This window comes from Electrophorus electricus, chromosome 13 (genome assembly GCF_041902795.1).
Source record: "Electrophorus electricus isolate QZ-2024a chromosome 13, ASM4190279v1, whole genome shotgun sequence".
Taxonomy (NCBI): Eukaryota; Metazoa; Chordata; class Actinopteri; order Gymnotiformes; family Gymnotidae; genus Electrophorus; species Electrophorus electricus.
This window is the reverse complement of record NC_137509.1, coordinates 17296318-17308688: the sequence shown is the minus strand read 5'-3', so window position 1 is coordinate 17308688 and position 12371 is coordinate 17296318. Positions and strand designations below refer to the sequence as shown.

Below are 12371 nucleotides of genomic sequence, written 5' to 3'. Positions count from 1 at the left end.
CCACAATCTTATGTTATTTAATATATGTAATTTGTAATGCTGAAAATGTCCAACCGCTAAATCAAATCACAATTTCTGGCACATTGATGTAACCACAATCCTGCTATGGTTTGTGAACTCTTACCTGGAGGGATATGGGATCCTCTGACCTGTCCTCTCTAATTCCATGCTCAGTGTCATTTTCATAACTTCCTGGTGCTAGGTAACTCTTGCCATGCCGACAGGCCAAGAGCAGCTGATGTAGCTGCCCACACATAAAGGAGGGAGTCTGCTTACTACACCACCCCACAAAAGATCCTTCCCACGTTATGACAATCTTGTTATATGGCATTCTTCACCCAGCATTTTTACAGGTTGTCAGACGTCAGAGTCTTATAGAATTTAACCTATGTTCTTGGGCCATCCATCTTACATGCCACATACTAGGTCCTTGTCAAGGTAAAAAAGCAAGACGGCATTATCAAGTAAACACTTTACATCCATAATGGAGTGGGAAAAAGGGGATTAGGGTTACCGTCCCAATAATCCCTGTCCCAGTGTGGTTTAAGTGCATGTCACAGTCTTAGGGCAGATTAAGACAATGAGTGTGGGTTTATGTGTCTGCGTGTGGGTTATGTGTGTCATTAACACAAGCATGCTGTCTTTCTAACACACAATGCAAAGCTTGTCTTTCTGATATATAACTTACTCATCAGCTGGTGAGTGCATCTGTATTTAGAAAGTCCATCTTCACCGCTCAGTTTGAAAAAGACACGTCATCCCAAATAAACACCTAGGCCTAGTATAATACTGAACACAACCCTGTGACAGTAAGCCTGTAAATACTAATCTTTGCATTGTTCAAAGACTCCGCTGTGACATGAAATGGTTAATGTCCCTCTCTTCCACATGACATCATCACATGACAGCGCTCGCGTGACGTGTGGCCGCTTTGACAACTTTGCGTGAAGCAGGTAGGAGAAATGTCGCTAGAGTATCTTAACTACTTAGGCTTTTACTGTCTCCAGTGACACTGAATGTCGACAACACTAGCTGGATAATTCTCTACTGGGACAGATGAGTAGTCAATGCCTTTTAATCAGTTACCTACCTAGCAACGGTAGGTACCGAGGCACCCAGCTAACCTTGATAATCCCACTGGTAGCTAGGCTAACTAACTACCCTAACTGCCCTACCTTAGGTTAGGCTACTACCCTAACATAGCTAACGTTAACTAGATAAACGACTGTGTTAATGGGTCCCTTATCTAGACATTTCCATTTGATGAACGTTTGTGTGTGCTGTCGTTTTGAAGCTAAATTGAATCTATTCAGTCAGCTAAGCACCTGATGTCGTTGCTATTTCTGTAAGCTAGCTACGTAGCTGCCTAGCTGTCAATAACAGTTAGCTAACTACCTAGTCAACTAAGAATGATGGTAATAGTGAGACACAGCCTGAAAATAACGGTCTTGCTACCCAGCTCCGATGAAGATATGGAATAAATAACGGGCGCATCTGGCTACCCAGCTCCCACGTCACTCTCTATCTATGATGGCTAGTTAGCTGTCTACCTCGCTAATCTGACAGCTAGCTGTCTGTACGCTTCTGTTTAACTAGAGTCACGAAGTGTCTGTATTCTGTGATTTTTCTCTGTTTCTGTGTAGGTTTCCTAAATTGAACACTCGAAAGCATATTTCAAAATGGACATCCGAGGTGCAGTTGATGCTGCCGTCCCAACCAATATAATAGCAGCCAAGGCCGCCGAGGTCCGCGCGAACAAGGTCAACTGGCAGTCGTACCTCCAGTGAGTAGCCCCGAGATGGGCCCAGATCATGGTTTTAATGCGTTTATGCTTACAAATGTCTAATTACTTGTAGCTGTAGTGCATATACAATTTAACTTGGGCTTAATCCTGGAGATTGCACTTCCTTGTATCTCTCTAGTGTTTCATTCTAAAACAGGAACAGAGTCTTTAGACCTCAGACATAGTTCTTTGCGTCAAGATCTTGTGACTCCTTTTTTATGTTTGTTCTTCCAGTGGAAGCAGGTCATATTATGTAGATTTGACTTTTTAATCCAGATTGGAATATTCTTGAGTCATTCATCATATGGTGACTTTAACTGTGTAAATATTTTTGATACTACTGCAGTGGCATAAAGATAGATCACCTTGAAATGTGTTTTTTGTTGTTTGTTTTTTTACAAAACACATATTACCCACATGATGTACAGCTACGACTAAGGCAGTTATTTAGAGTGTTATTGTAAGTAGCTTCTTTGTCAAAAGTAGAATATTTTCAAGTATGAAGTAAAGTGGTTGTGAAACTGACTTTATTACTTAACTTTGGAAAATACCATTTGTCCAGATTGTGCACCGGGCACTGATGATCATTTAGTCATTTAACAGCCTGTTTGTTGGAAGAAGCATTGCAGATCAAATTCACAAACGCATCATATAGGATTACATTTTTGGAGATTTAGTTTCATTTACCTCAGTAGCAGACCTAGAGTGCACATTGTTATAACTCAGACAAATGACATTTTCTCTCAGAAGACTCCCTAGAAGCACATTATTTATGATTACATATCAGTTGCTTTTATATATCACAAAATTTTAGTCTGCATACCTAATTTCTATGTAATGATTGATTTATGTTATTGTAACCATCAACTCTCTTTAAACACTAATGGCTAACTGAGGAGGGATTTCCTAACCTTAATATTTTCAGGGGCCAGATGATCTCAGGAGAAGACTGTGAGTTTATTAAGAAGTTTGAGGTTGCCAGTTCTGACCAGAAGCAGGCAATTCTGACAAAAGAAGGACATCAGGTAGATTATGATTGGTCTGTGCTGTTTTTATTTTATTTACATTTAGTGATTATTGAGTGCTGGTATGCTAAAGTAAAAATATGTTGATAAAATTAACTGCTATGTGTATTAAAAACAATGGTTTAGTACACGTTGGATTGACTGGATATATACTTTTAAATGAATTAGTTATATTACTATAATTACATTTTTATTGTGTACAAAAGAAGAATCTTTTTATATTCTTTGGAAATGATCGTTTTTTGAAATTGCCTGAATGTTTTGTTACAGTGTGCAAAGACCTTCCTCAACCTCATGGCCCACATATCAAAGGAACAAACAGTTCAGTACATCTTAACCCTGATTGATGACACTCTACAGGTATAATATGTGCGCACACATCCCCCATTATGTAACTGGAATTATGAAAATACCAGGTTGATAGGTTGAAGCAGTTTATATATACTGAACCTTAAAAAAAACCACCCAACTGCTTTTATTTTTCATGTTAATAACTTAAAAAATAAATAAATTAATAAATATATAATATATATATATATATATATATATATATATATATATATATATATATATATATATATATATACACACACACACACACACACACACACACACACACACACACATATACATATATATATATATATATATATATATATATATATATATATATATATATATTTTAGTACCACATTTTACAGTGAGGATGGTGTTTCCTAGTTGATATTAATATTCAAGACAGAAAGTTCTACTATGTTCTCATTACACCGTAAGACTTTGGGCCAAATTTTTTGGAGTATGTTCCAAGTGACATTTTGAACAATTGTAATTGTTAAATATTGTTGCAATCAAAGTTATTAAAGCCCTACAATTACAAAGGCTATGGATACTTCATAGTTTTATCAAATTCAGAAATTTTAGAGATTCTGTACTAAGTCTTTTTTAATCATGGCCTGCATGTAGTGGACCCACTCTATAGTGCATAAATTGGTTCATTTGAGCACTACAAAACAATTTGCTTCTTCTTGTTATGTGAGCTGCACTTTAGAGAAACTAAAAAAAATAATTACTTTTATAAATACTGTGCCACCTTTTGGTGGTAAAAATAACTTGATGCTTCTTTAAACGTAAGACTGAATGAATCACTGCCTGATTTATTCAGTCATTCCTTTAAAAGTCAGTTCTAAAAATGTCACTACACTTAGTAACAGTCAAAGCTTAGAGCCCTCTGTTAGGCTGTGCATTTACTACACATATTGTTACCCTGAGCATAGCATCAAGACTTAAAATGATGCAGCTTTTATTTGAGATTTGTGTTGCTGCGTCTTTGTAGCGGTTAATACCGTGTCTTTTTTTCCTCTACTAAAAGACTAAGACTTCTCTACGTAGCTAGAAATTAATTACAATCCTTGCATCTTTGACAAACAACAGATGGCACAAAGTGGATTTACAACCGATTGTAAATGATGAATGATGCTTCTCTCTCAGACATTAGTTAAAGTCTGCAGATGGTCTGGAATCAAACTCCCCTTGGACCAAAGCCCAGTATTTACCCTCACGGTTTCTCTGACACCCCTGCGTAATGTAGTACTTATTGCAGAGGTCTTCAGTCGGGTTTGTAGTGGAGTGACTCAGACTATAAATATGGACTAGACATGGACAGTAAAATAAAGCACAGTGTGTTTCCTCTCACAATTGGATTTTGTTTGAACAATAGCATGTTTTTATATGCAAAATGTTTAATGCTATTTTAAGTCCAAAAAAAGCTTTTCTTTCAAGGTCTTTTCATTTGAGACATCTGTCACAAAATGGACAGTTTTGTGAAAATTACCGTTTTGTCTAACAGGTGAAATTAAATTACTCATTTAATGCTACACCTGCTGATGACAGGTGTAGAGGAACTTAAATGTGCTAAGGTCAGCCTGAAGATAACTTTGTTGAGCTCTAGTGATGAGGCAGCAAAAGCCGCTGCTCCTGTCAGCTCAGAGAACTCTGGTACACACAGATGTTGTAGAGCAGATACAACATGGGAGAGGATGTGATGCATGGGAGGCATTCAGCAGTGCTATGCTACCAAACAGGAGGTGGATGATTACTAAATTTATTCAGGAGCATTAAGAGGAAGGCAGGGGTGCAGCAGTAACAGCTCAAGGAAAACAGGGTCAGTGGCTGAAGTTGGAAGATGTTGAGAAACGAAACAAAAACTTGTGAGACTTATGACTGATATGCCCTGGTTGCAACAAATTTATAATTTTGACCTACCTATGATGTCCTTCTAACACTCCAAAACCTTAGTCAGTGGGCAGCTGAAGATATGTGCTGTGAACGATGTGCTGGAGTTGGTACTTTGAGACACATTTTAACAGGTTGTAAAGTTAGTCTGTAATGCAGACATTATACATGGAGACATAGTCAGTTGTTTAAATGCTTGGCTTGTTAATTGATAAATAGGCACATATACATTTATTCCTTTCCCGGCAAGGGGGAAGAGCGCTATTAAGTTTGTTAAGGAAGGGCAGAGAGTCAGTGGTCAGTCGCAAGTTAGCAGTAATGGTTGCATTAAGATTAAGCAGAATACTGTAAATTGGTAGGCAACTTCAGGTTCCACAGTGAATTGCAGTAACTACACTGCGACTGGACATGGTTTTGTATTCGGAGGATGAGCAAGTGGCTTAATTTACTGAGCTAATGATTCCATTTGATGATGTAATTGAGGAAGCCTTTGAATGAAAGAAGCTAAAATATGCACACTTGGTGGCTGAGGTGAAGAAACATTGTTGGCAGTTGTATATTAGCGCAGAAGAGATAGGGGCAAGAGGATTTGTAGCCAAGGCAACCACTTCGCTACTTGAGTTTGGTTTTTGAGGGCATTTGCTAAGAAGCATTGAAAAAGTTATCAGAAAAAGCTGAAAGGGCTAATTGCTGGCTGTGGTTCAGTAGCTCACAGATTAGTTGGGGGGTATGAATCATAATGTTGTGTCATGTGACTGGTGGGGTAGTGGAACCACTGTGGCTGAGTATGGATTGACAATGCCAGTGGGACTTAAGTCCAGGTGGGCTGTAAGTCCATGTTGCTTAACTGTGTGGAACTGGTGACACTGAGTATGCATTAATGGTGCCTACATTAACGTCTTTTCATATATAAGGAACATCTTAATGTGTATAATTTGTATTTACATTCACTACTTTTAAGAACACTCAACTGTGATTGATATTAAAATACAATTTAAGAATATCCGAACTGTATTTTACTGTATATAATCTGGCCTCTGAAAGAGTACATTATGACTGAATGCAATTTAGGGCTTTTTTACCTATAATTAAACAATGGCCCTTTTGATTGACACAGGGCCAATATGGCTGCTATGTGATGGTTTAATGGAACATGACCTTATTCCTTTACATATCTGTACCAGTTGTTTATGTGGAAGATTGTAAATATTTTGACCTCCCATGTAAATTCAAGATAGCAGTACATTCATTTTTAACAGGAAAATCATCAGAGGGTCAACATTTTCTTCGATTACGCCAAGAAGACCAAGAACACAGCATGGTCCTATTTCCTTCCTATGCTGAACCGCCAGGACCTCTTCACTGTTCACATGGTGAGTGGTTATTAAACAAAGCACTGTTATGATAGGACAGTCAGAATAGACCACTAAAGTTGTCATCATTCTGTCATTGGCACTATGCTCTTGTGCCCATATAAGTTACCCTGGGTCTAAATGTTTTTTTTGTCAACACAAAAATGAATGAAGTTTTCAAAAATTGCCTCTGTGGTGCCTTGTGGTAAGCAGCAAATTTCAAAATACATTTGAATTACAAGGTCGTTAATGAGTCAAAAAGGGAAATTTGCTTCAAGTTCACTAATGCTATTGTGCATTGAATTGATGTCATAAAACTAGCAGAGTCCTTTTTTTGTATATTTTTCAATTGTAGTTTTTTTTCCCATTGAGCTTTTCAAACTTCAGTTTTATCAAGCCAGCTTCTATTTAGCTTTCAGTTGTCAGCTGTTAACTAGAGCCTTTTTGTAGGTAATACAAGCTATGATGGTTAGCTTTGGTTTATATGTAGCAACATTACTATTTCACTTGTTTAACAGTCTCACAGTCCTGTGTGCCACTAATGAATTTAGACAATCCTGAAGTGACTAAATTGAGGTGGTCATGCAGAAGCATACCTGCTAGTTTTCAAGGGTGTATATTCTACTGGCTGGCAGCTAAGGCTTGGTTGTCATGTTCACCAGCAGCAAAATATATTTGCCGCCTTCAGAAGTATTCAGGGATGATAAATGACACTAATGGTGCTTGATGTTATACACATGAAACTGAAAAAAAATGGATAAAGCTGTTTTTGCTTCTTAAAATAAGAACATAATCTAATCAAACAGGTAAAAAGTATGTAATGAGCTGCTGTTCTCAACAGTGTAAGAGTGTGCATAAAAGTGTGCATAAAAATAAAAGGTTTCATGAGTCAACCCCTTGAGTACCATATTGCAGAATGGCACAGGTATAATTGCACAGTGATCTAAGATGTAGTAAAAACCAGTCTTACAGACATAATAGATTTTTGCTTGAAATGTCAAAAACAAATCAGGTCAGGTTAAGGACAAACACTTTGTCCCAGTGCGTTCATTATCCTCTTTGTAGAATCAAATTCCTTACGTTTTCTTCAAATTTATTTCTCCTTTTGTCTACCCTGTTAAAGATCGTTTTAGCTTTTTAACCTTATAATACTAGTTAGTGGGTCACTGCATTTAGAAGTCCCTTTCATAACACTCTAGAGCACTGCACATGTGTGAAATTTATTGCACTCCCAAAAGATGTAAAGACGTTTGCTGTCCATAGTCCCACACACCTTACAGCATGATTGGCGGTAGGCAATTTGTTTCCTCTATATTTCAGGTATTTCAAAAATATGAAAGTGGTTCCATCCAAATTCTTTCCATATCCTTGAGTTAGTAGTGTTGTGTTGTGTTTTGCCAATTTGGATCCAGTCTTCCTCCATGATATTGATGTTCAGCTCCTTCGCCCATTTAGCTTTAAAGTGCATAGTAGAGAACATTTTACATTTTCTCAGGCTTTGGCGATGGTGGGATTTCACCCTTCATTTTATCCCACTATATATCTTTACTACAACATCTAATACTGTATTTATAGACTTAGAAATATTCAGTTATGAAAAAGTCCCTTAATTGTAAACATCTGGATACATCCCAGCCCATAATTATCTTTTAATTCCTGGTAACTCCTGTTTCCATTCTTTACAATTGTACACAGTGCTCTGGTTCCATTTACACCGCCTGGCCAAAAAAAAGGTCACGCACTCTATGTCGTTGGACTGCCTTTAGCTTTGATTACGGCATGCATTCGCTGTGGCATCGCTTCCACAAGCTTCTGCAATGTCACAACATTTATTTCTGTCCAGAGTTGCATTACTTTTTCCCCCCAAGATCTTGTATTGATGATCGGAGATTTGGACCACTGCGCAAAGTCTTCTCCAGTACGTCCCAAAGATTCTCAGTGGGGTTCAGGTCTGGAGTCTGTGGTGGCCAATCCATGTGTGAAAACTATGTCTCATGCTCCCTGAACCACTCTTTGAGCCCGATGAATCCTGGCATTGTCATCTTGGAATATGCCCGTGCCATCAAGGAACAAATTCATTGATGGAATAACCTGGTTGTTCAGTATATTCAGGTACTCAGCTGACCTCATTCTTTGGGCACATAACGTTGCGGAACCTAGACCTGACCAATTGCAACAACCCTGGATCATAGCACTGCCCCCACAGGCTTGTACGGTAGGCACTAGGCATGATGGGTGCATCACTTCAGCCGCTTCTCTACTTACCTTGATGCACCCATCACTCTGTATATCTGGCTCATCAGACCACATGACCTCCTACCATTGCTCCAGAGTCAAATCTTTATCCTCCTTAGCAAACTGAAGCTGTTTAGCCAGGTTATCCTCATTGACAAGTGATTTTCTTAAGGCTACACAGCTGTTTAGTCCCAATCCCTTGAGTTCCCTTCACATTGTGCATGTGGAAATGCTCTTACTTTCACAATTAAACATATCCCTGAGTTCTGCTGTTGTTTTTTTCTACGATTTGATTTCACCACACGGTTAAGTGATCGCCGATCACAATCATTCAAGATTTTTTTCCCTCCACATTCTTTCTCGAAGATGATGTTTCCCCACTGTCCTTCCACTTTTTAATAATGCGTTGGACAGTTCTTAACCCGATTTTAGTAGTTTCAGCAATCTCCTTAGATGTTTTCTCTGCTTGATGCATGCCAGTAATTTGACCCTTCTGAAACAGATTAACATCTTTTCCACGACCACAGGATGTGTCTTTCAGCATGGTTGTTTAACACATGAGAAGCTACTCACTGCATCAGTTGACATTAAATAACTTGTTGCCAGCTGAAACATAATCACCCAGGCAGTAATTATCCAATGGGAGGCTCTTACCTGTTTGCTTAGTTAAATCCAGGTGGGGACCTTTTTTGTGGCCAGGCAGTGTATTTCTCATTGTCTGAAAGTTGGTCTGTTAAGCTTGGTTTAAATCTCTCATTATAAGCAGACCAACTTAGTAAGAGTATGTGCTTTGCTAATTTGTACCGTTTAATTAAGGCAGACCAAGTATCTAGTTAATGTATGGTTATTGGGTCTATTGAGTCTTGTCATTTCTTTGTAAATTTCGTATTACCAATAAGGGATTTAGTTGAAAATTCTCAATGACTCTTCTCAGTGACATTCCATCTCACAGAGTATTGTTCATCGCACCATTTAAGTAATGGTAAAAATAATTTTAAGATTTGGATGTGACAGGCCACCTTTATATTTGGGCAACTGTAGTGTGTGGTATTTAATTCTTGGCTTTGGGATGAAGCTGGAGATCATCCCAAATTTGAAACCTTTTGTGAGGTATTTTAATAGGAAGAGATTGAAGTAGGTATAAAAGTCTAAGAACAACATTCATTTTAATTATTTCAATTCTAGAGCTAAAATACTGTGTTGGGGTGGACCAATTCTCAATGTGTCTTAATCTGTGAATAGATAAATTTAAATCTGCCCTGGGGGCACGTTTCTCAGAATGAGTGACACAGAGTCATTGATGCTGAGAAGTACATATGCTTTATTCAGAGATACATTTGTAATATATAGAGAACAAAATCATTGAGTAAGTGAAAATATATAAATGATAGAGCAAGTGCAACATGTTCAGACATGATGTATTGCCAACTCCGGACCATATTTGACATGGCTTATCAACTATCTAAAAATAAACAAGACAGCAAAACGTGGGCAAAAGAAACATTTAGCACTACTGATTAAAGGATAGGTTATTTACAGAAAAGGCCCCATTGTGAGGAACTCTAACAAAGTTGTAGTTTGTTGTGTAAAGTTGGGATTATTGCTTTGTTAGAATCATACCAAGATACTAGTTTTCTAATCCATTTCATTTGGAACTCCTTTCTGATCTCATGAGAAGGAAAACATTTGGTTAAGGAGAGGATTTGTGTTTTTTGACAAATGATATCCTGAGTGTTTTCCATGTATTTCCATGTATTTCTTCATATTCTATTTTGCATAGATGTGTTTTCATTAGATATTTCTTCAGCAGTTTCTTTAGATTTGGAAAGTATGTATTAAGGTTACCCAAATCAACTGTAATGTCATCTGCAAACAGGCTGATACAATCTCTCTGTCCTTTTATAGTAATTTCCCTCAGTTCTTTACTTTGATGTGTTACCTTGTGCTAAGGGTTTACTATATATGGTGAAGACGAAAGGCAACAGCCAACCTCCTTGGCGAGTAACTCTTTCGAGACCAATCCTTTCTATTAAGATGCCATCCATTTTAATTCTAGCAGTTGGATTTTGGCAGTTTGTTTTGATAGTGGAGTATTTACTAAAACCAAATTGCTGCAACTCTAAATATAAGAAACTCCAATTCACATTATCAGAGACCTTCCTGGCATCAAGACTTATCAGCATAGCTCTCATACCCTCATATATATTTTTGCAAAGAGGGTGGTGTATGTCTTGTAATCTACACTGAGATATATATATCTCAGTGTATATAGGCGGTAATTGCTGCAATGTTCAGGATCTTTGCAATCCTTGTGAATTAATTATATTATTGCATCCTTTCAAGATGGAAGGATGCAATACTATTCTTCTTTACAGGTGCAATTAAAAGAGGAAGCAAGCAGGGGGTTCATTCTTTAAAGGTTCTATACCATGCTAACTGGGGACTGATTTAGCCTTAGGTGTGGCTATAGCTTCAGTTACTACTTCTTAATATTGGCTAAAAGATTTTTATTTTGTTTTTCCAATGAATGGCAAATGAAGAGAATTGAGAAATCGGGTGTGCATATAATGAACCTTGCACACATGTTCAGTTTCCTTGGATTATGCAGTTTTCAAGAGGTCTTTATACTAGTGGCTCCAAATGCTTTTTTCACTGGTCAGACTATTTGTTCTGTAGAGATGGTATTGTAGAATGTTAGTTTTGTTTGTTAAACAGGAATTTATTTATATAATATCATTGCAGCTTAGAAGATGATCTGATCTGATGATCATTTTAGGACCCTTTCATGCAAACAATTCAGCATGATTCCAAAATCTTCACACAATTTTCATCCCATTGATGCATTGATGGTACCCCTAATCCTCTGAATAGAGTTCACGAATTTCACATTAGTGCAATCTCTCTTTAACTAGGGTAACCCAAGGGCTGAGATAACACAAAATTTCCTGCTCTAACACTCCTGGTAATTAACTGATGAGCTTAATCAGTTTAATTTTAGCAGGGAGATAACAAAACTGTGCTGGGAGCTCGTCCCCTAAGCAAGTAAATTAAAAGCTTTTTTTTTTTTTTTACTTCTTTACTTCAGAGGACATCAGCTTTGTGCGAGCACCAGTGGAGGTGCTTGTCATGGCTTAATTAGGCTCTGGGCAGTGGTGGCAGGGTGCATCTTTGCCAAGAGAGGATGGTATCAATCCCTTAAGCCTTCCTCACATTATCTCTTAATAATGCAGGCTACATTTCATCCTGCTGTGTAAATGTCACACATCCTGGCGACATTAAGAGAGCCATGAAATTGGTGATTATGGAATCTACTTCAGATGCTAACCACATGTGACCAGTAATTAGTCTCTCTCAATTACAGATGGGTAGCAGCAAAATTGTGTAACGGCCCTCCAAATAATGTAACAATATACTCATCAGAAGACAAAATTCTCATAAACATCATATGCCATCTACTAATACCATCTAGTAAATTTTACAGTCAAATCTCTGTTTTTTAGCTGTAGTCGGGCCCTTCGGGCTTTTGGCTCTTTGTTCTCTGGGGTTCATCAAGAATGAGTCTCGGTGTAAAGTGCTGGTGGTCCAGAAGGCTGAAAAGAAGTGCAAGTTGTATGCAAACATTTAATTCCAGTGATGAAGATTAAACTTTCAACAAATTTCATTAAATTATTCTCTGACCATATAATGTTTGCATCTTATTTAGCACACAAGCTAATTTTTTAAAATACTTTTAGAAAAAGGTAG

General features: G+C 37.6%; 1 protein-coding gene across 3 annotated transcripts in view; it reads left to right on the top strand.

Annotated features, from left to right (window-relative positions):
* Positions 1–841: 841 nt before the first annotated feature.
* The window catches only part of atp6v1h (ATPase H+ transporting V1 subunit H), a 29140-nt gene continuing 17610 nt past the window's right edge, over positions 842–12371 (top strand). For 2 of the 3 annotated variants that reach the window (XM_027029065.3, XM_027029063.3), the window contains exons 1-5: positions 842–953; positions 1644–1783; positions 2709–2808; positions 3079–3168; positions 6300–6413. In XM_027029065.3, the coding sequence (XP_026884866.1) occupies positions 1680–1783; positions 2709–2808; positions 3079–3168; positions 6300–6413 (408 nt within the window). In that variant the 5' untranslated portion in view covers positions 842–953; positions 1644–1679. The other variant, XM_027029064.3, reaches the window with a different exon arrangement.